The sequence below is a fragment of the Amaranthus tricolor genome, chromosome 14 (assembly GCF_026212465.1).
Source record: "Amaranthus tricolor cultivar Red isolate AtriRed21 chromosome 14, ASM2621246v1, whole genome shotgun sequence".
Taxonomy (NCBI): domain Eukaryota; kingdom Viridiplantae; phylum Streptophyta; class Magnoliopsida; order Caryophyllales; family Amaranthaceae; genus Amaranthus; species Amaranthus tricolor.
The window spans coordinates 985,732-1,010,000 of NC_080060.1; the positions used below are offsets into that span (position 1 = coordinate 985,732).

The 24,269-nt window shown below is 31.3% G+C and overlaps 2 protein-coding genes and 1 pseudogene across 3 annotated transcripts; all 3 read right to left on the reverse strand.

Annotated features, from left to right (window-relative positions):
* Positions 1 to 1,316: 1,316 nt before the first annotated feature.
* On the reverse strand, positions 1,317 to 6,688 carry LOC130800221 (truncated transcription factor CAULIFLOWER A-like). Its single transcript, XM_057663664.1, has 8 exons — positions 6,507 to 6,688; positions 4,746 to 4,842; positions 4,178 to 4,239; positions 3,604 to 3,703; positions 2,983 to 3,024; positions 2,379 to 2,420; positions 2,132 to 2,262; positions 1,317 to 1,601 (listed from the first exon to the last, which is right to left on the reverse strand). The coding sequence occupies exons 1-8, from the start codon at positions 6,686 to 6,688 to the stop codon at positions 1,490 to 1,492; spliced, it is 768 nt and encodes a 255-aa protein (XP_057519647.1). The 3' UTR covers positions 1,317 to 1,489.
* Positions 6,689 to 10,905: 4,217 nt separating this feature from the next.
* On the reverse strand, positions 10,906 to 14,973 carry LOC130800222 (uncharacterized). 2 transcript variants are annotated; one of them, XM_057663666.1, is made up of 7 exons: positions 14,764 to 14,973; positions 13,638 to 13,697; positions 13,423 to 13,518; positions 12,905 to 13,141; positions 12,678 to 12,759; positions 11,337 to 11,418; positions 10,906 to 11,197 (listed from the first exon to the last, which is right to left on the reverse strand). In XM_057663666.1, the coding sequence occupies exons 3-7, from the start codon at positions 13,423 to 13,425 to the stop codon at positions 11,131 to 11,133; spliced, it is 471 nt and encodes a 156-aa protein (XP_057519649.1). In that variant the 5' UTR covers positions 13,426 to 13,518; positions 13,638 to 13,697; positions 14,764 to 14,973; the 3' UTR covers positions 10,906 to 11,130. The 2 variants fall into 2 exon arrangements, with proteins under 2 accessions (XP_057519649.1, XP_057519648.1); XM_057663665.1 differs by lacking the exon at positions 13,638 to 13,697.
* Positions 14,974 to 15,715: 742 nt separating this feature from the next.
* LOC130800223 (factor of DNA methylation 1-like) lies at positions 15,716 to 21,202 on the reverse strand (annotated as a pseudogene).
* Positions 21,203 to 24,269: the final 3,067 nt, after the last annotated feature.

The window sequence follows — 24,269 nt, forward strand, 5'->3', positions numbered from 1 at the left end:
GGCCTGCGAGTTTTGCTTTGTTTTGCGGGTTTCTTTGCAAAGTTAGTTTATTCGTTTTGTTAGTTTTAATGTAACTACCAACGGTTAGAAATGGTTATATTAACCAGATATATTGAGATGGTTTGGTTGAAAGACGACATTAGTTCGTGAATCAATCTTGTGTTTTATGGAGTAACATGTTACTTCGTGAAAAGGTGTAAGCTATTCTATAAATATAGAAGGCTTGTGTGGTTATTTTCTACATGCATTTCCTGATTTCTTTTCTTCTCTAGCACTTTACATAGAGAACTTACAATCCTCAATTGTAATTTTCGGTATCTTCTTCCATTTAAGTTTTCCTTACATCGTTCTAAATTCCGTGTGCTAGGAATTTAGTATAATTCTTTGTATCTCAGAACATATTTCCGGTTTATTCCCAAGCACCGTAGTAGGGAAGAAATGATGTTTTTGGAAAGAGAATCTCGCCTCCAATTAATATCAAGTTCAAACAAAATCTTCTTGTTACTTTGTTCGTGATTGAAGATCGGTTTCTCGGAGTTCTCGGTAGTGTACATAAGCATAGTTCTTGATTGTCATATTTAATTTGTTTTCTATTACAAAGTTGTAACTTTATTTTGTTGTTTATTTAATTTAAAGTAACATTTTACAACATGTAGCCCATAAACATGAAAAATGAATTGCGTCGGGTTGTCTAGCCGGCATACGCCGCGTGCATGGCATGCCATGTACAATAATGAATCTGTAGGCTATTCTCAAACAATAACTCGTGAGTCGTGAGTCGTGACTTGGTATGCGCATGTGAATCATGCTGCAAACTTGCACAATAAAATGGCGCCCTTGGTGAGCCGTTCCAGCAGAGCGTACCTACAAGCCACATGTCATGTCGTACTTATCTTACATCTTACCCTTGATTAAGAATAACATTAATTAATTTTAAATCATAACAATTCTCTCAAAAAGCTCTCTTATAATTAGAGAAACAGACTAACTTGCAACTAAAAAAAAGTAAGTACTCTCTCTATCTTAATAAATTGTCTCATTTTCTTTTTTATCTTGTTCTACCAAATTTACCTCATTTTTATATTTGCTCATGACTCACATACTTTCTCTTATTTTCATCCACACATTTAACTTGTATTTTCATTCCATCCGCACATTTCTCCACTACACACTATTTATTTTTTGTCTTATTTTTCTTAGTTTTTTATTAAATATTTATAGGGCAAATCTGATAGGGCATGAGGAGTATATATCATTCCCATGCAAAGTATATGACATAGAGTAACATCAACATGTAAGCAAATTAACAAGCTGTGTTTAAATTAAGGAGCAATTAACAGAAAAGAGTACCATAACATTTGTTCAAACCATGCATGAAGCATTAAGAGTACACAAGATGATAAAACCATGTTTGCTCTAAACAAACCATATTTGTAATTGTGATAGATAGCTTAATATTCATATATAATATATTGAGCTTCATTTTTAATTAAAGCAACCATCCTGCTTGGTGAAAGTTACCAATGTTGCCACTCATACTCGATCTCGGGTTCATATTTGATGGACCTTCATCCTCATGAGAGGCATATTGAGGAGGATATCTGTTCGTAATTCAATCGAAAATAACTTTTTTATTAGTGCCTTTGCATAAGCTTGGTATTAGGATGACGACAGTCTGTTTGCTTATTGGTATCAAATGGCTACACACAAATATGATGAGGTTTCATCCTAAAACAATTGGTAATCAGCTATTCTTGTGAGAGACCGTCTCTCAAAGAAATTACCTCAAAACAAGAAGCTCACGTTCTTATTTTTTCTTTAATTTGTATTAATTGGCTATTTAGCCCATATATCTAATGCGTTTCTCGGAGAGACCGTCTCTCACAACAGTTTGTGATTGGTAATAAGAGTGATTTATCAAGCTCACATGTGGGCCCAAGTTTTAATTGAGCATGACCGTCATTCTTTTTGCACCCACAAATTATTTGTGTAAGTTCCATATTTTTTTTCGATTCATCAAAAAAATTTCAGCTCTAATACCAAAAAAAAGTGATAAAACGGCCTTAAATATTATTGACGTATAAAAATAATAGTATATCTATACTAGTTTTATAAGGTGTGAGGAAATTACCCAATTTGGAGAAGAGGCTCAGGTTTGTAATTGTATGATCCAATTTGCAAGAAAGAGTCATCAGATTGAGGAGCAATGAATGGAATGCAACCATTAGAATCCAACATTGGCACAAAACCATGTTCTTCTACCTGCATGCATTTTGAACCCAAATAATTTTCTAAAAAATAATCTAAAAAATTATGTTTATTGAAACATGATTATAAAATCAGTAAAAAAAAAAAAAAAGTAAAAGAGTTAGATGAACCTTCATCTTCAGTTCCTTGTTCAAATCACCAAGTTTGCGCTCCTAGAGGAACAACAATTTTAACATCTAAATTAATTATCATTATTAAATGGCTCACCACTTAGCCAATTAAAAAAGCCAACAGTCAATAATTGACAACTAATTGCTAAACACCCCTTAAACTCTGACCATATAGCTAGATTTTGAAAAGTTGGATAATAAATAATTTGTTTCCAATTGAAACGTATAAACTACTTTGCTATGATTAGACTACTACTGCAACGAGTCCAACCTAACTCGTTTTAAAATAAGCATCGTCCAATATGTATTCGTCCGATGACACAAGAGATTTAGTAATGATATGGAATACTTATTTAACATGGGGAAGAACTAACAACTCCTTTATGAGACCGTCTCACAGTGGTATAAGTCCATATAAGGTGCTTAAATTCAAAAAATATAGATTTATTATTTATTAAGTATTAAATTTAATATTAAAATAACATGTAAAATATTAGATGATTAAATGTGAGTATTTTAAGTACAAATTTATGTATGGGAAATGAGTAATGTATGCATGTTGTTAACCAAGGTATCCAATAGCACAATGAACTTATTGTCTTACCGATCTTCGAAGCATTTCCATTTGCTCTCTCATCACTTGTGCCTGTCATATTTCAACAACAACAATTACATATATAATTTATGTGCAATATCAACATTTATGAAAATGTCAAAGCCCTGAACCCAAATTAAAGAATTGAGATCGATTATAAAATAATAATAATAACAATAGATCAATTTAGTACCTAGTTGTCCACATTAATTAACTTATATATGAAAACTAAAAAAATAATTGCATGAGGCCGTTTTACCATGAGGAAGCGATCACTTTAAATGATTATTTTGAGATTATAAGTGATTATTTTAATAGTAAAGAAAATAATCAGTTTAAGATTATAATTAGTCACTTTAAGATTTTAAGTTGATCACTTATTTAAGGTTATTAGTCTAATAAAAATAATCTCACCGTGAAACCATCTCATTTGAAAAGTGGGTGATTAAAGAACTACTTTGAAAAAAAAACTTGTACGAAGTAGTAATCTCTTAAGAATATAAAAGTGATTATTTTAAGATTATAATTAGTCGCTTTGAGATTCTAAGTGATCATTTTTTAAAGTGATTAAAAAAAATACTTAGAAAATAATATTCACTTGAAATATTGTATGAAGTAGTGAAGAAATACCTTCCTAGTTTGAGTCCGAGCAAGAGCTCCTTCAAGTTGCTGCTCTAGATTCTGCAACTCTTTCACACTTAGGACTCCTAGTTCCTCTCCCAACATATGCCTAAATCATTAAGTCGATTCAATTATAGATCTTTAAAATACAAAAATATAGCTAAAACACTCGCCTTTTTAATAAATAATACTACCTCTGTTTCTTTTAGATCTGAACCATATAATCGATTTTATGTTAGTGTTCTTGTTGTCACTAGAAAATTTGTAACTTTTAAATTTCCTATTGTAATGAATTAATTAGGTGATATTATACAACCTCTAAACTTTGTCTAGGTGGAAGCGACAATGACATATGGGTTAGAAGCATAATATTACAAAGATGAAAATAATCTAATTACTAAGTATTTGTTTAATTAGACCAGATAATTGAAAAAATACAAGGTGCACACACTTTATAGGCTAAGAAGATATTATTTTAAAATCAAATAACAATGGAAGAAAGGTTCTAATGACTTATAAAGTGTGTCAATCATCTTTATTCATCGATGTGGGACAAATTATTTCAATAGTTAGCTAATTAGACCTTTGAGCTCTCTTTAGAGCTTCATATTGCACCTCCAGTTGTGCAATCTCTTCAAGCCAGCCCTGTAGTTAATTAAGAAAATATTATTGGAAGATTATTGACTTAGTAATATTTTAATTAATAACAATACAAATTTAAACAAAAAAATAAAGTGGCTAGCATACTTTTATTGTTACATTGTTAGACCTAATAACAAATTCAAGAAATAGTAAAATAAAATATATTTTAATGAAACATATAACATAATATGAAACTATAATCGTCAACTTAAGCTTTTTAAATTGATGATTACCAAGTCCACGTTTGCTAAAAGCTTTTCTTTGATTAATTTGGTAAAATTCTTAACATTGAGATAAATAAAACAAATAAGTAAATAAATAGGAAAAATTAAGAGATTGAGAATCGACTCTTATATCAGTTGGAGCAAGCTCGTATTAATTTTCCCAACTTAATATATTAAGTTCGATTCTTATCAAGACATCTCAACCCCTCCTCTCGGCCTAGCATGTGATAAAAAATGAAATATACATTTAAATAAATAAAGTTAGTGTAATAATTATTATAAAACCTGTGTTTGAACTCTAATGGCATGCCCTTGATGAAGATCATTGTTGTTATTAATGTTGCCATAACGTTGATATCGTTCAAGGGTTTTTAGAACACAACTGACCAAAAAAAAAAAAATATATCCAATTAAAACTTATAAACATTGTTCAAAAGAATAATAAAATAAAAAACAAAAAAATAAAATAAGTACACACCATATGTTTCCTTTGTTCATACTTAATTAAGTCTATCCTAATTCCTAACGTTCGTACGCGCGTAAAGATTAGAGATCTCAACAAAGAGTTCATTACAATATTTAGAATAGATTTCCGTGCACATAATTTTAAATGTTTTGCAAAAAAAATTAGATTTTCAGCATTGTTTCGTTTTTTAGAGATTGCTCAATTTACAAATATTACTTTGTATACTATTTATAGATATAAAGGAAATAAAAGGGTTTTAAAGAAAAAATCTCCTCATAAATTAAATTATAGATGTATTTCATATAATTATTAAATTGTAATACATTAAATCTAATTAATTAGCTTTGTAAATTTCTTTAAATTATCCTTTTAAAAGGTGCATGAAAGGTGTTAATCGAGTTTTGTACTAATTAAAGAAAATATTACTTTTTTTATCTGTTGAGGTCTTGAGTTTAATTTTATTTTTTTTGTTGGCCAAGTTGAAGGAAAGGGGGATTTTGAAAAAAAAAAAAAAAAAAAAAAAAAAAAAAAAAAAAAAGTAAGCTAGCTAGCCTTTTGCAGAAAAAACTGAAATAAAGGAGCATATAATAGATGGAAAGAGATGAACAAAATCATTGTAAAAGAGAAAATCCTAGGAAAAATAAATAAAAATTCTGACAAATATATTAACTTTAAATTCCCATATTACTATTTGCACACTTCAGAAAAATTAAATTCATACACCAGAAAAAGAAAAAAATTCTGACAAGTAATAATCTTCTAGCATTTTTTGTAGTAAAACACCAGAATTTTAGGTTATTTCAGAAACTTTTAATTTGTATAGCTCATTAAAATTAAAATTAATATTAATTAAAATTACCTTAATAATATTGCTCAAAAATAAATTACTTTAGTAGCTACATCCCTACTAGAATGATTATGTAACAAGATGAAATATATTTTTGTATTTCTAAAAAATAAGCATTCAACAAATTATTAAACTTCAATTGGGATTGGAAATTCATCAATTGGGGTCTTAGAAACCTAATTAAAACGAGAAATCGATTAGGGTTATTAATTTTGAGGGGTTTTGACTATATATTTTATATATTTTGACATTTTATGTTAAAATAAGTTATTTTTAAAAGTTAATTGTTTAATTAACAAATTTTCGTTAAAATTTATAATAACTATTAAGCTATCATATGAAATTATATGATCTATAGTTAAGATTATGTATGAGCTTTACAAATGTTTAAGACGACTCTGATCTATTGAGTGTATAATTCAAAACAAATTAATAGACATTAAGATCAAGACTAGTAAAAAGTTTAAAAGAAAGAGATAATTTGGTGGATCATAAGAAACCCTAGATCTTCTTCGATGAGTCTTTTATATTTAAAAAAACCCAAATTATGTATTATTTGTTGTCATTATACCTAATATATCTAGCTTATAAATGATATAATGATCAGAGTTTAGATCAAAAGGTTAAACGACAACAGATCATATCCTTATAATCAAAGGTTACAGGTTTCAGCTAGAGAATTGACCTTGATTATTATATATTGCTACAGTTATTCAAGAAAAAAAGAAATTACCTGATAGAGCTAAATTCATAAAGTTTTCCTCTAGAAGAGAAAACAATAAGGGCAATTTCAGCATCACAAAGTACAGAGAGTTCATGAGCTTTCTTCATTAAACCATTTCTTCTCTTAGAAAAGGTTACTTGTCTGCTTATATTATTCTCTATTCTCTTCATCTCCACTTTTCCTCTACCCATTTTCTTTTTTAATTAATTCTTAGATTAATTATACTCCCTAATTATTAATAATAATAACAATAATAATAATAATAATAATAATAATATTAATAATAATAATAAGTATAATAATATTTTGTGCTTTGTCTTTCAAAGTTTCTTCTTGGAGAAGAGAAGAAAATAATAAGTTTAACTGATGCTGATGCTGCCTTTGTGAATTGTAACTACTGCTTCTTTGCTATTTCTGGGTGGGCAACTACTGCATTCTATTCACTACTTATGGATCATGGATTATCATCAACATGTGCGTTACGGATTTGCGATATTTTTCATTTTGGTCAATTTTTTGAAAATTTATTTTATTTTTATTTTTTTGTCATGACTCATATTTTTTTTTAATTCTCATTCAATTTTTTTTTCCACTTCTCTGTAAATTACGCTTTTTATTCATTTTTATCCATATTCTTGATTTTCTTAAAGTATATTTGTGTACCAAATGCTACGAGCTAGAGGGAGTCACCTTTCAATTAACTTAACTTTTAATTCATTAAACTTAAATTATATTCGATTGTCTATCTTAACATACTATATTATATATGGAATGTTTGGTAAAATAATATATTAACCGGGAAATGTAACTTATTTTAGCATAAATTGATAAAGGATGGTTAAACCATTGAAAGATAGTGTTTAAAAAATTAGTTGGTTAAAATTGTTAGTTGTAATAAATTAGCAATTTTTGAACATGATGCTCTTATAATTAGCAGCGTGTTTGAAATATATTGTTGCTAACTTAGTAGCTAGATGGGATACGAGGATGTAGGGCCGTTCTTGAAGATAATTTTGAGGTGCAACCGCCTAGGGCCCAGCTTATGAAGGGGCCCAAATTGAGTTAATCCTTATAATTAAAAATTATTATTTGCATAAGTAGCTTCTAGCATGGATTGAACTTGCACCATTAAGTTTCTCAGTCAAGCGCATGTTTACTAAACTACATAGTTAGAGAAAAAATAACCGAAAGCCCTTTTTTATTTTTCGCCTAAAGCTCAAAAATTGTCAAAAACGACACTATGAGGATGTGAAAAAGTTTTATTTGAATTTTCTCCCCTAAGATCTTATTACCTTGGCTTCCCTGGATCATATTTAATGAGCTCTAGGTTCTTTTGAAAATAATATATCAATTTGGAAATTAATATAAGATATAGACATAATTATACATAATTTTATGATAAAACTCTGGTGTCAATATAATTATTAATGACAAACAACATGGTTGGAATAATGTTCATCAATATTAACTATCAACACAAAAATTTCATCATAAAACAAATTTTTGTTTAGTTTCATTGTCAATACACCATTGTTTAACTCTTTTAATCATCATCTATAAGCTACTCCTATAATTATTGTACATCCGATCCACCAAATTAATGGGTCCATGTATTACAAAGGCATGTGCCTAATAGGCTACTACACTTAATCTACCATATATTTTGTGTCGCTTAGATGAAAAAATTCTGACATCATAATTCAAAAAGCTGAAAATAAATGAAACAAAAGAGTTAGTATTAAAATACTTCTTCCATTCCATATTTATCTATTTATTATCATCGATTATTATGAGCTAAAATATATTCATAAAAATATAAAATTTTGTTAGATTCATCTTGAGTCTAAATATATCATATAATGTATTTATATATATTGAAGCTCAAATATATACTTAAAAAGAAACAAATGAAAACATCAAATAGCAACGGGGATGGAGACTAGGACTAGGACAATAATTCTTATTGACATGAATTGATAACTTGCTACAATTTATCTGTTGTACTGGTAATGGTACTGTGTGGTACTGGTACATTGTACATACATACGACCGTCGAACAGGCTAAATGATTCATCATGTCTGTAATAATGTGATATTTTTATTTTAAAATATGATACTTCTATATAAATTGAAATAAACAAAGTTTTATAGTAATATGATTTAAATTTGAAATAAATAGGATGGTTTTATTGTTGAAAATTTTGGCCCAAGAAGTCTTGATCATTTATGACTTACTATAATGAACTATTTGTAACATAAATGGCATGCAATGTCTAGTAGTATATCCGATACATATAATTAGGGATGAATTCAGAATACTATTATAAAATGGACTCTAATGTCTAATTTAATATTAATAGATTCTTAACCAAATAATTCCTATTATGACCTAAACAATTTAGACCTGAATTATCCCTTAGCCCATAATCAGGTTTCATCATCTCATAAATTTTGAGGTTTTTTCTTAAAAATAATTATCTAATGCTTAATTGTATTGAATGTTGTCTTAAAAAAAAATTAAAAAAATTTTAGTAATGTAAGTAGGTTTGAGCCTTCAAGGTTAGCCCAATAATTGCATGTTACTTTTTTATCTCATTGATATTTTCGCATTTCATCTCAAAAACTCTCATATAAATATATATGGATAATGTGAAGTATTTTAACATTTTAGTTTTATTTTTCATTTTTATTCATTAAATTTAATTTTTTTTTTAGAAATTTTACATCAATGAATTATATGAATATCTATCAAATGGTTTCTTATCCATCCCCTCATTTCCATTTATTTTTCCATAATTTTATAAAAGTGTAATGAAATTGCAAATGAATCAAATTAAACTATAGGAAAATTAACATTAATCTAACTTTTCACTATTAATTTCATCTTTAGATTATTCTACTTTGAAAGAGAATTTTTTCAAGATAAATTAATAATTAAATATTGAATTATTAGTATTAGTTTTTTCGAATATAAAATGATATAAACTCTACATCTCACATATATTCAATTAAAATAAATGAATAAATGTATTACCTAAAAATTAATTGGGTAAGTCACTTTAACAAAAGTACATAAACAAATAAAGATGATCATTTTGATTTGATTGACCCAAGTCAAAATGGAAAATGACAACCCATCTAACCAATGAATAGTAACCCTAGCTAGTGGTGATGGTTATGGGTTACTGCTTTACTTACTAAAAATAGAAAGTCATTATTACTTAATTGACTACTTTATTTGGTAGCTTTACTATATTTGGTAAGCTCCAATAGTCTTTTACATCCTTCCTTTATCAGAATTTGATTCTCATACCTTTTTATGAACCAGGCAATTGTTGCTGTACACAGAGTTTCTTGGATTTTTCTCCTCTTCTGTCTATAAACATTTCATTTAATATTTCTTTGAATTTTGAAATTAAAAATAGGAGTGATTTTCAAAATATTTTATAAACCCGTGTTATTTGTACCATTATAAAGTATATACTAAAATAAATTTATTTAAAGACTAAGAAGTTTAAATAATTTACATAAAATGAAGTCTCAATGTGTTACTCATTGCACTTATACAACTCTACTGTAATACTCACTTTATTTCATATTGTTGGTTACGTTTGAAATATTTCATACATAAAGAGAAAAATTTTAAATATGACTTTAATGTATATAAAAAAATTAAAATAAATACAACTACATTTGAAAACTATGTAAAAAGTTAAATATAACGACATAAAAGAGTGATATTGTTTATGGAATTGTAGGCCGACAATTGTATGCAAATTACAAACCCTAATTCTTAGGTTTTCATGTGGAAAGGGTCCATCCTTCCATGACTTTGAATTTTTGAGGACTGGATTAATGCCTTCTAAGGTGGGCAACCACATATTTTGATTGAATCTATGTGGTACATAATTTGTTCACATCTCTTATTATAATTTCGCTCAAATTCATTATCCGAACGCCATTAAGTGACATCAATCTAAGCGAGTTTCGAAAAGGTTAATTGTATGCAACCTCAACCTTGTTGATGATAATACCAAGTTTAATTTACTTGACTCTGCAATTTCACGTGAAAAAGAAATTTCTGATGATTTAATAGTCATTTTGATATAATTTTGTTGAATTATAGAACTATGAAGGATTTACAACATTGTTTCTTATAAACCCATGAACCCAGCCCAAAGAACTTATGGCCCAAGACTTGGGCCTCCAACTTGAATCAGATTTATTAGTTCTGGTCTAGTTTATTACTACCTCTGTTTCATTATACTTGCTACTAATAGTGATATTTTCCTACACAGCAAATCAGAATCAGATTCGAGTATTTTAGAACAAAAGAAATACATGAATAGCAGAAAGTAGGGACTATGCAGTAAAAGAAAATGAAATTTGGAACTTTTGAAGGCCATGGTGACTTTTCGTAATTGGCATATCATTTCAGATTTGTTGCTAAGTAATGTCTCAATTCAGTCGACTAAAATATGTGCAAGCATTTGAACTACGAAGCACGCATACATTACTATTTTCCATCCACGTCGTGTTTCTCGCATCAGTAAGGAGGTTGAGACTTGAGCCATGCAAGGATCGGCTCTACAAACGCTAGTGCGTATAGATCGACATAATCCACTAATCTTGATCAAGACTCTTCTTCGGTGTTTTTCTTCGAAACAAGGGCATCAAGTTGCTTCTCCAACTCTACTAAACTGCAGAGATGTTCAAGAAACGGAGAGTAAAGGGACTGTGAAAGCGGTGAGTCACACGCCCATATGTAGACATCACAATGTTTATTATAGAACGATATATGCATGCGGGTATATTATGTCAAAGGGAGACAGTACTTACATTTCAAATTTGCGCAAAGCTTCCTGATGTTTGAATTGATAGAGATCCCTGTTGTCTTTAGCCACATTTCTTACCGGATTAGCTGTCAAACGATAAAAAGAAACAAAAAATCAGCCGAATCAATCATTAAACAGATTTGATTAGTCTTACGTATTGTGAAAGTATGAAGCCGCCAAACGATAAAACTGTAAAATTTTCATCAGATTCTACAACCCAAACGCCACTAAGTGAAATCCTATCTAGGCACGGTGTGAGGTCTCAAGTTGAATCTATGCAACCTTATTGTTGTGAAAATAAAAGGTCGTTTCTTATTGAGTCTTGAATCTTGATAGCAACCATCGATAGCAACCATGTTAATATCTGAATTTTTTTAGCTGGACTAGATTGAACATCCTTACTCAAACCAAAATTTTCGATAAAAACTTCCTATGATTTTGTCGAACATAATGGACAAATTTTAGGGGCCATTCTATGGCTTCATATGATCGTTGATGGTTCTCGATAGGGTGCCTATTAGGCTATTACCCTATGAGGTTTCCCAAATTGTCTTATTACTTTACCCAAAATACTTCAATAATGTATTAAAAGCATAAATAGCCTTTAAAATGGGGTCTTTTGAAGCTATTTTTACAATATTGGAAGAGAAATGTGTTATCAAGGAGAAGTGGATTGAGTTTCTGAATATGGTGGAAGTAAGCGGGTTCACTTAATTCTAGAGACCAAGTAATTAGTGATCCCCAATTAAAAGAGTCAAGTCTCAGGAGCTACAATTCATGGGAGGCAAAGTCAAAATTTTTAAAGGTTTATAAAGACAAAATACATAATTTCATTATGAAATTTGCAGCAATGGTTATTACTAGGTACGACTTGTATGTATAGCAAGGTCACTACTTGATGCTACCAAATGTGTTTGAACTTGAAAGGTCCACATACAGACTAAATAACTCGAGCAAAGAATTGAAGGTCACTAGTAAAATTGATATTAGTAATATAATATTGAGAAATGGGTCTTATCTTGGTTGGAGTTTGTACCACTTTTCTCATGTAAGGTCATGAGTTTAGCCTATCCTGGACTAAAGAACAAGATATTGATATTGACATGATGATATCACTGACACACTGGGGCAAGTCTCCAATAAACCTTTCAGTATCTAAAATCATAGAAACTCCGAATATTACAGAAATAAAAAAACAATAAATCATATATACTTGCAGGGATAGAAGGCCATCAAAGTCAAACATCTCAATTCCTACATCACTACACCGAACAAGTTAGATAGACATATATAAGGTTGAAGCAATCGATAAAAGAACATTTGAACTGTTCGGTAAGAAACATACAAGGAATTGCGGCCACCTCTTTAAGCATATTGAGAGGCTCAACGACCAACGGAGCTGGTTCACTAGACTTTAGTTGTACACCCTATCCAATAAATTTTACAAGCACAAAAAACATACACATGAGCAAATAGCTTACAAGTACATATTCATGGGTTAAATAAATATATGGAAGTGACCATAGAGAAGATTAGTTCGTTGATGTACAAGACAATAAAAGATGCAATTACCTTCCGCTTTAGTATCTTCATGTGACATTTTTTAATGTAATGTGTCAAATGATAACGAGAATGTCTTGAGCCCAACTGTTCGTTAACCTTAGGGTTTGTAGCCAGCCAATCTGCAATGTCTTTGGACTTGATAACCTCATCCGTATCCAAAGACTCCAACCATGAATAAACAGGACGCCATTGATCTGTACGTTGAAACCGAGCTGGATTTTCACCCCGAGCAGCTTGCTTGACTTCCTGTCAGGAATGTTCCGAACGAAATTATAAAATTCCAACAGTAGTGTAAGATAAGACTAGCTGTATGGCATAAAACAATACAGCTTATACAAAGAAAAATACACATACGCTAAAATACAAAAAATATGTCAAGTAGAATCGTAGAAAAGCAGGTTCTCTTGTCTTCATTTTGTGCCACTAAATATCTTTCACCTGGATTATGATGCTTATTGTTTTGTAAGTAACAAGCCAACAATCTATAGCATTTCTTACAATGATATGTGATAGTAGATTTGTATTACCATGGTAACGCTGCCGGAATTAGACTCCCTTGCGGTAAAGACTTGATCCAAACTTAGAACTGTTGATTTTATATCCACGGTTAAAAAAGGAATCACCTGAAAGAAGAACAAACTCTTCCTCAGATTCCCCTTTAAGAGCCAGTCTAAAAATGCTTCCTCAGTTTAGTTTATGGCAAAACACAAAGCGAACAAAGGTGAAACATCAATAGAATTACCTTCAATATATTCTAATTTATACTCTTTAAGCAAACTGGAGAGTTTCATTTCAACAAACACTAAAACATTCAAATAAGCAAAAATTAAGAGCAATCACAACATTCCAGCAATGAAATTATGTTGTTTGAGTGGCCAGGACAATGAATCAGCCAAAAACTCAATTAAATTTTGTAATATTTCTAAACAAACATGGGCAAAATCTTGTAAGGGGTTTTGTATAGCTTACTGACTTACATACCAACGTACCACGAAAATACTTTTGGCATTTATATATGCTTGAAAAATGTTTGAAAGAATTTATCAAAAGAAATTACTTCAACTCCTAGAAATTGTTGGCTTGTTCAACAAAATACCCATGTACCTTTCTACATTTACGTATTCAGGATTTGCAAATGGAAATACTAAAGCAAATATGGAAGAGAAAAGGCACAATTTAATGGGTCCAAAGTATTGAATTGATATATCTTATAACAAATAAAGCCGGATCAAAGCAGCTTCAGCCTTCACATATCAAAACCACATATGAACAACAACTAATTCATCACCAATTGTGTTTATTTTATCTCTGAAATTGGTACTCCTGCAATGCAGAAGAATTTGAATAGAAGAAGCTAGAAATGTTGGACAGCAGATTCTTTTTGATCATACACATAACATAACAAAACTGAAATCGCATTGATAGATACAATTATTTGCTCTCCTTTCCCATTAAAATCATTCCATTTTCATTACCCAAATGTCATTAGTGGTTTCCACCTATCCGGGGTTTGGGGAACAGATTAGTGACGACAAAAAGGTTAGTTTCTGATCGACCCTTGTCAGCAAACAACCTCCTGTTTCTCATCCATGTCTTTGCAATTTATAATAGCATCATTCAATTTCTTTGTGTTCAGGACTGAAATTTTGCTATCATTTGGCATAATATCTACTGAATTTCATTGAGACATTACGTCAGACACCCTACAATCATTTTCATTTTCTATCACAACAAAAGAGATAACCATCATTACCAAGTTAACAAGCGAAGAAAAGACCAAGATAAACGAGCATAATTGCAAAAGATCAACAAATTTGCAAGAAGAAACAGTTGCACAAATTGAAATTGAGTAGAGATTAAAGACTAACCCAAAAAGCTTTACTATTAATAAAATGAATTGAGAAATAAAGGTACTTTTTTTGCCGAAAAGTTTATTTCGTCTAATATCAGCGTTCAACCTTCAATTTCAGTGATTCTCAAAGATATAATCCCTTACGAGAGTAATTGGGTTTGGGGTAATATAATAGGGTTAATCGATTTCGGAAAATTGTTAGGGTTTATCGATTTGGACATTTAATAGTTCGTACGTCAAATTATGCATTATTTATATTTTTTAGAATGATCTATTTTTTTTTTAATATCATTTATTATTTATACATTTTTCTTCTTTTAATTTATGCACATAATTTGTTATTTTTTCTTATTTATTACTAAATTTTTATTTTGTTCATAAAAGACATTTTATTTTCTTTTTAATGTTAATTCAAAACGACGAAGTAGTATAAGATAAAATCTAAAAATGGAGAAATGATACATGGTTGGGTAAAATATTATTATAGACTTTACATTATATAATTTATTGTAGGATGAGGACAGAATTAGTATTATGGTGATAATAAATAGATAAAAATATCATAAATCTTATTCGTCATTTTGGTTAAGTATAGGAGCTTGAGATTTGTGCAAGAACTAATTCTAATATTTCATTGGCTCATAGAAATTACAAGTACAAAATCAGTATTATTTTTATAAGTAATCATTCAACGAGTCTTGATTTTGAATTTGATCTTATTTGATTATATAATCTTGTTTGGTCTACTATGAATTATTTTAGTCTAATTTGATTTGATTATGATCCTGTTAAAACAATTTATTTTTAAACTATAAAACTCCATCTATAACAATTAAAAGACAATATTATTGCTGATGAGATTTCTAATTGCAACTCTCTAATGGAATGCACTCACTTAAACTTAATTAAGCGTTTGAGTGCCATAGTCATCTTTAAGTGATAAGAATCAATATAAACACTTGAGTTAAAGTGAAAAATCTACGCAGCACAACAGGCAAATATACACCAAAAATTAATTTCTTCATGTCAATAAAACAAAGTCCCTTCAATATGCACAAGAACACTATCAAAATTTTGCATTTAAAAAAGAACCCTTTACAATTATAAGAGTGCTGAAGTTAGACCATCTACACAATCTACTTGATTCAACCTTAATAAGATTTGTTTAGGAGATTCAATAAAAAAAACCAAAACATTTTAGAGACTAAGTTATGAACATAGACCCTTTATTTCTTGCGCTTCAGAGCCTTCATATGCTTAAAAGTATAACTTATGGCTTCCGTTATAGTAGCCTTACGCCCTTCTTTGTAGTTCCATAGCTCGGGCACGACATATCTTCCACTTGGATTGTATTCGTTGAGTTCGAGCAGGGCATCTGCAACAACTCTATAGACTTCATCACCCCATTCCTTTTTGAGCTTTTTCAGTTTCTCATCTTCCTCGTCGAGTACTTCCTGTATTAAGAATTCGTATGAATGTGTCGATTTATGTGAAGTTGCAGGTGTTGTTTTCTATCAAGGGTTCATCGGAAATAAATTCTTTGTTTTTACGCATGTGTTATTCCTTGTGAATACCTCCCGCATAATGAATTCATATGGATGAGTCGATTTATGTAAACTGCAGATGATGTTTGCTATTAAGGATTAATCGGAAACAAATTCTTGTTTTCACTTTAGTGAGGTTGCATACATTTGAACTTCAAATCTCGTCACAATGGAAGACTACAACATTCCATAACACAACCTCCATAACAGGGCTCCTACGTAAATAAGGTTCGGGGAGTCGGATGTTTGCAATCTTACCCTTGTTAGTGATACCAAAGAGTTTGTTTACACTATATTCTTGGTAGCAAATATCATCAGCAACTTCACAAAACTAAAAAGTGCATATGAATTAATGACTGATTTTAATATAGTCCATTCTATAGAATCAAAGAACTATAAATTGCGTAAAATTGGATGTTGTTGTATGATGTCGATGATTTAATGATATTGAGATAATAGAAAGTTGAATGCTTTACCTCAGTCTTTCCATCGTTGTGTACAATTTTGAAAGGATGCCATGCTGGATCTTTCAAGTTCTCCTGCCACATTGAACATCCCACACCTGCCTTTGTGAGGACATCATCCCCTTTGAATCTTTTCTTGCACTCTTTGACAAAGGTCTTCTCGTTAATTTCCCCCATTCTTTTGACCCCAATGTTCGTTCGAGTGCTTTGAGACATATCCGCCAAACCCTAAACCATGAATATATAACTGTTTAAAAAAGCGCATACGTAATTCTACATTTTATTACCTCAATATTATCGAATCTGATGTTCGCAACCTTATTCTTGTTAATGTAAACAGAGAGGATGTTTTGGTCTGGTCCTTGAACATTAGAATTATAATACTAATGAATCTTTCTCAAATGTCAGATAACGGTTTCGAAAAACTCACATGTGATCCCACATCGCAGAATTAGAGAAAGATCGACTAATATATATGCCTGATGGGCTACTTCTCCTAATACCAACCTCATCAGGTTTATGTGCAGTCAACTCTCCTCTATAGTGGGTCTTTTGTACAAGCCCAAATTTATCAAACAACAGTAATGGAATCAATACAACAAGATTCACCAACAAGGGAAAAGTTACTATACCAAACCCTTCAAACCCCCATTCAGTTGAGAGTCACTTAGTAATGAAGTAATGAAATATGGTTGTATGATGCCGATCTATTAAGAGGTTTTGATTGAAGCTAATCCTAGGCGACAAATGATGATTACAATTTGTAGCTTGTAATCTTTACATTCCCCAATTAGTGTCTTATTTCCCATCTTTTTATAAATGTCTACAACACAAGAACATCGAAATTTAAATTTTAACAATATAAAATCGACTATATGAACGAAAACAAATCAACAATACTATGTTGTAGCAAAGACATACTGTGATGAATAGTTTCCGGGCTGCATGTAACTCATCATTGCTCTGCCGTTCTCTAACCAAAAGTGTTTGGCTCAAATCTTCTGAATGCTTCAACTCTTCAATTTTTTCATTCAAATTTTCAGTCATTAACTGTATCTTTTTCTGAATTGCATGATCATTATCATTTCCCATATGCTTCATGACTTCCAATTGTCCTCTAAAATCCTCAATCTCCATCTCCAACTTCTGCTTATCATTCAGCTTCTTTTCTAAATCTAGAATCTTCTTCAAGGCCTCTTCCTTCTCCCTCTGCACTTCCAAACTTGATCGCGTGAGAATATATGCATGATCAGGGTTTGGGAGGGTCAAGTGATAAGATAAGGAAGTTTTGGCTAGAGGTGTTCAACAAGCCGGGTGGGGTCAAAATTAAAATGGGCCATGTCAAATTTAAATAGGCCAGGGCAGGTCAAAGCCTATTTAAATTTGACCCACTTTGACCAATTTTTTAAAAGCTTATATAATAGTGCTGTTATTCTACTTTAATACCCGTTAGGTCGACCCACCTATATATGTTATAATGTCATATAAAAATATTTTTAAAAAGTGGTAAAAAAATTTCGTAACAAATTCCTATAATTATTCGACCTAGCCCGACCCGACCCCTTTACACCTAGGCCCGTTTATAACCCAACCCGTTATTGACGACCTGACCCGATAATGACCTGTTGCGTCGACTTGCCCCGTTAAACACCTCTAGTTGTGGCCAGTCACTAGTGAGACTCTCAGCTCGAGAAAGACACGTAATGAACACAATTTAATGTGATATAACATGAACATTACCTTATGTTGCTCAACAAGCCTCAATACATTTTCATCAGTTTTCTGCTGCTCCACAGTAGCCATGTATAGTGACCTGTTTCTTGCATAATTCTGGAAAACAAATCACCAAATGATTAAGCTTCCTCAAATGCATCCAAAAAGGCAAAGTCATCTTGACTCAATGAACAATTAAGTTACCTGCTCCTCCTCCTGGAGTTTCTGCTTTTCGCACACAGTTAAGACCTCGCGCATGTCTAATTCCCTTGTACGCCGTTCAAGATCCTTTTTCATAGACTCCAATCCTTGGATCATATCGTCTCGCTCTCTTAATAGCCTTTCAGTATTACATTTGGCCAGGCGCTGGATCTTCTTAGCTCCTGTTGTCAGCCGTACATGAACAAAATTGTCAGCAAAACAAGAACCTATTCCATCACCCAGATGCCATTAAATGGCTCCCACCTAGCTGAGACATGGGGGTCGGATATAAGTAAATATTATCCCAAGGTTGTTTCCAACTGACCTTGGTATCAAATATCATCTGCTGTGAAAGTTGTATCACTAGTCAATATATGCTTGTTTTGATGGACCATATACAAATCAAAAATATAATCCAAATAGAACAAACCGAAGCAGGTCTTATGCAAGCATCACACAAATGATAATCTTTGAACATTTACAATCAGTATAATATAATTTGCAGCTAATTCGCCTTTTGAATTCACAATTCATTCAAATAATTCAAAATAGCCCAAAACTGACCACTAGTATAATATTATCTAGAGATTATTTTCAACTGACCCTTGGTATCAAATATCATCTGCAGTGAAAGTTGTATAGCTAGCCACCATATGCTTGTTTTCATGAACCATATACAAATCAAGATCAGTGAACATAATTTGCTAGTTAGTTCGTTTTTTGAATTCGCGATTCATTCAAAATGGTTTAAAAAAAGCTGAAAACCAACCATAATTTGCTTTTTACGATTCGCAATTCGCAAGACAATGAGCGAATCAAGATTATAAACCAAATAGAACAAACCAAATCAGGTCTTATATAAGACCAACACAAATGATAATCTTTAAACATATACAATCTATGTAACATAATTCGCTAGTTAATTCGCTTTTTGAATTCATGATTCGCTCATATGACCCAAAAATAGCCCAAAACCGATCATAATTCGGTTTTATTGATTCACGATTCGCAAGGAGATTAGTGAATCATGTGATAGTGTATCCAACTACAGAAGCTATATAGCTAGCTGTTATTCATGGGAACTGACCTTCATTATATGCTTGTTGCAGCACATCTTTTTCTTCAAGTATCTGACTCAAGGACCTAGATTTTTCATCGACCATGAATTGCATTTCTATCAGGCTCTGGTTTTGCATTTCGATCTCATTAGCCAAGTTGACAGCAATCGAAACACTACCCAATTTGTCTTTTCGAACAATTTCAGAAAGTGTAACGAGCTCTGTGTTCTTGCATAGGTATTTTCCGATCTGCCCATCTCCAAAAAAGTCATCTTTACGTGCACGCCATCCATAGCTATGAGACCCGAGATTTCCCTTGTTTGCTATCTATTCCTCCTTGCTACAACAACCAGCTTGAAACGACAATTCAAACTGATGGGCATTCGTGTGCCCGTGCATTTCCTTCCCAAGCTTCACAATAGCTATTGCAGATTGTTCTTGCACATTGCTGAATACTTCTACCCCGATAGGCTTATACTTCGAGAAAGTTCTCATCAAAAACTCGCTGTCGGGTGATTCATTTCCGGTCTTTGGATCGTTCAAAATGTTAACAACAATCCCGATCCATGGCCAGCAGAATACCTCCTCTTTTGGATCACTTGGTTGTAGTTCTGCTGCCTTAGCTGCCTCGTTTGCATGAACTGATACGAAGCCTAGATCGACCTCCAAATACCTCGCCAATGCAAGATGATTCGCCTTTTGTATACTACTTCGGTGAGCAGCACCTTTTGCAACACCTAAGGCCAGTGCGAACCCAGAAAAAGGTTACGAGATCACAAATGATTAGGGGTTTGCACTGGGCTGGAGGCCCTCTGAGGGTCCTAATCCGGCCCTTAAAAAAGTGGGCTTTAAATGAGCCGGGCTTTAAATGGGCATTTTTTTTTTGAAAATGAATTGGGCTTAAAATGGGCGTTAAATAGGCCTTTGTTATTTTTCAATTTGCTTTAGTTATGATACAATATTATTATTATTAATTTATAAAAGTTTATAATTTAATTATAATAGACAAATGCAAATAATAAAATTATAGGACATTTATTTCAATCAAACATGTTTATTTTAATAAAGATTCACAAAGACAATTTTATAAATGGGTCGAATCCAGCCCACTTTGTTTTTAACATAGGCCCAGCCCGATCCATACTTATTTGAGCCCAACTCAGTCCTAATCCAGCCCACTGAGCACCTCTACAAATGACTAACAAATACAATACAAAATTGTAACGTTCTCAGTGCCCTCACATGCAGACGTAGGAGGGCACTTGGGTCCGGAACTACCTGAGGCGTGCTGGTGAAGGTCTTTGAGAGCGTAGTCTTGCTTCTTTTTTCCTGCACAGAACGGGCACCTAAGCGTGCCTTTTATGCTCATTACTTTGTAAGTACCGTTTTGTAGGCCTTCATATGGTTTCTCTGCATAAATCTCTATCTCAGAATCCGCTGATGCCAGACTCTTCTTCATCTGAGTATCCCTCCATCAAAATCCTTTACACGAGAAAAATTGTCTAAAACTGAGCCTGAGTATTAGTTTTACTTTAAAGTAACAGAATTATGCTAATAACTTAGCATTCAGGTCACATTACTGCATGCAACACATGATTTTTCATCATTCATAAAAAAATCCAACATAGAACTAATATATAACATAATTCGTCAGCTAATTTACTTTTTGAATTTGTGATTTAATCAAAATAACCTTAAAATAGCCGATCATAATTCGCTTTTTTTAATTTGCAATTGACAAGGAAATTAGTAAATCATGTAACAGACTTTATCTTATGATTCCAATTCTAGCTGACAAAGCCACAATTTACTCAAATATATCACCATGAACGAAATTCCATTACCTCACACCAGCACTAATTAAATAGTGCCCATCTAGACGAATTTTGAGTAAGTTAGAAATATGTTTTCTTATATATGTTAATTATAACAAAAAGAATTTAAAAATATTATTTTTGATTGAGACAAATTAAAATAAAATTGTAAATGGAATGTATGATGAATTTGTTATTAAATTTGTACACAATAAGATCAGAATAAGAAAAGAATAGACTGCACATAAAATTGAGAATGTTCCATTCAAAAACCAATTGATAATAGAAGTAGACTATCAAGCTTATATGTTAGTCAACCTCTCATTAATTATTCAACGTGAGATTACACGAGTTATTTTACAATAATGTATTTATATTATTTTCAAAAGGAAAAATAAGTACTAATAATAAACTCATCACACTGTAAAAAAATTAAATTTTTTGAAAGTACCCTATTAAAACTGCAGATTTAACATGGATAAACATATTCATGATTTCATATGAGTAGATCATACTATATTATAATGATGTCTGAAAATGACGATGTATTAGTGTTTGAACAATATGTTTCAAACTTCAATATTGCCAAGATCGAGTGTATGAGGTTTTGTGAGAAACAAATTACGCTATCAATGATATCGATGTTTGTAGGAGAAAGTAAAGCAATAAAATGACATAAAGATTTAACGAGGTTCACCCAACTAAGGCTACGTCCTCCGGTGTGTAGTATCTCTTATATTATCAAAAGGAGTTCAAAGAACTCTCAAATATGGAGAATTACAATAGAGAAGAGATATAGGCTAGTGTTTGGCTTGGGGTGTATTTTTGTGGATAATTACAATGTGAATGAGAGCTCTCTATTTATAGGAGAGATCACACTAAGCAACATTAAGTACATTATAACTATGAATAAATAACAATGCAATATCTCCAAGAACTTGAAGAGTCAAAAACAACATCTTAGGAGTATCAGAAACATCGCTCGACCAAAGCAAAGGCTCGCTCGGTCCAGCGGACTACAGGAAGTTTCTGGTTGCATTCTGTCTGCTCGCTCGACCCATTCTGAAGTTCTGAAGCTCGCTCGGTCGAGCGAGTTGGTCGAGCGGCACTTCAGAGGGCTTCTGACAGTATTGCTCGACTTGCATACTTGAGCATCTTGAATTGAACCTTTGAACTTCTTCATCAAGTCCCATAACTCCCATGATTAACTCATTAATTCATACTTTAATCATCATCATAAACCACAAATATTAAGACACACCCATTCATGACATACTTATGGGATTCCATCCCAAGAGTCGACCACATGAATGCACACACCACTTATGCATTCAAATCACACCGATCATAACAATGTCAGACATAAACCCAAATGAAAAAATAAGTTCTGTTATCAGATAAACACACAATTTTTTAGACAACAATATATTATACTGGAATTTACCCTGCCAACATGAAAGTATCAACGTTAACCAAAAATTTAAGTGAATGATTGTAAACTCGGAATTGACTTACTCAGTAAACATAATACAAGTATATAAATGCATTTTTGAACACAAAGTCATGCAAATATTCATGAAAAGAAGCAATAGAAAATGAGGTTTTATCGCAGTTGAAACAACTGCCCTTTTTTTTTCCCATATGATTTTATTATCATCTAGCTCATACACTATAGTAAAAAAAATAAAATAAAATAAAATAAAATAAAGAAAAATATGTAAAGATAGAATTTTTGAAGGAAAAATGTTACCTTTAAAGAGAAATAAAATGGGTTTTGAAGAGACAGAGAACTATTTGTTTGCCTGTGTAGCACTTCTTTGTAACTGTAAAATCAAAAATATGAAAATATATGACAGTAAATAAATATGATCAGTTGTAAAAAAAAAAAAAAAGAGTACGAACGCTTAATAAGGAAAATGATCAATGGAAGATTGATATGATGAGGATGAATGGAGAAAGAAATGTGAGAGGAAAAAATGCGTTGCATACACCAATGCCGCAAACTGGGAATGTCAGAAGACGCAAGCTACGAAATGGAGTACTCTTACTGCCTACTATTACTACTAGATTTTAGGGTAATCAAAATTTTGTAGCGAGTTATTTAATGATAAATATCTCTAAAAATTAATTAGAATTAATTTAATTATAATTATAAAAATTTATATTAATATAATTTATATTAACACGAATTAAATAAGTTATTTGATTAATTTTTGACATTTAGATTAAGAAAAATACAAAGTAAAAGTGACTAATAAATAACGTTAAAAATCAAATGAAATAATTACTCCGGATTAGTTGGAGAATTTTTTGTTTTGAAAAAAATGAAGTAAAAATGAATCAATTCGCCTTGTATAAAATCGTCTTACCATGAGACTAGCCCATATTATAACTCATTTCTTCAATTGATTACTACAACATCATAAGTAATCGTTTTAAAGTTATAAGTAATCACTCTAAGACTATAAAAAGTAATTATATTAAAATTATAAGTGATCATTTTAAGACAAAAATTATATATTGGGCCAATCCAATAGAATGGTCTCACCGTAAGACCGTCTCATTTAAGAATTAGTGAAAATGATTACCTTTCTTTTATATGATCATATATATAGTGTGTTCTAATTTGTAGTTAGAGGATAAGATAAAATACAAAAGCATGATGGATCAGAGAAAATAAATTTCTAAATAGGAGTTTGATTCCTACTTCAATAATTTATTACTCTGA

What these genes read in the sequence shown, in the direction of transcription:
- LOC130800221 (XM_057663664.1), bottom strand. Translation starts at nt 6,688, where the DNA reads ATGGGTAGAGGAAAAGTGGAGATGAAGAGAATAGAGAATAATATAAGC. An exon ending in CTCGGACTCAAACTAGGAAG is followed by an intron (nt 3,025 to 3,603) that starts GTATTTCTTCAC and finishes GAAATATGACAG; the next exon opens with GCACAAGTGATGAGAGAGCA. An exon ending in GAGCCTCTTCTCCAAATTGG is followed by an intron (nt 1,602 to 2,131) that starts GTAATTTCCTCA and finishes AATTACGAACAG; the next exon opens with ATATCCTCCTCAATATGCCT.
- LOC130800222 (XM_057663665.1), bottom strand. An exon ending in TGAAGATACTAAAGCGGAAG is followed by an intron (nt 12,760 to 12,904) that starts GTAATTGCATCT and finishes TTTATTGGATAG; the next exon opens with GGTGTACAACTAAAGTCTAG. An exon ending in AGAGGTGGCCGCAATTCCTT is followed by an intron (nt 11,419 to 12,677) that starts GTATGTTTCTTA and finishes ATCGTTTGACAG; the next exon opens with CTAATCCGGTAAGAAATGTG.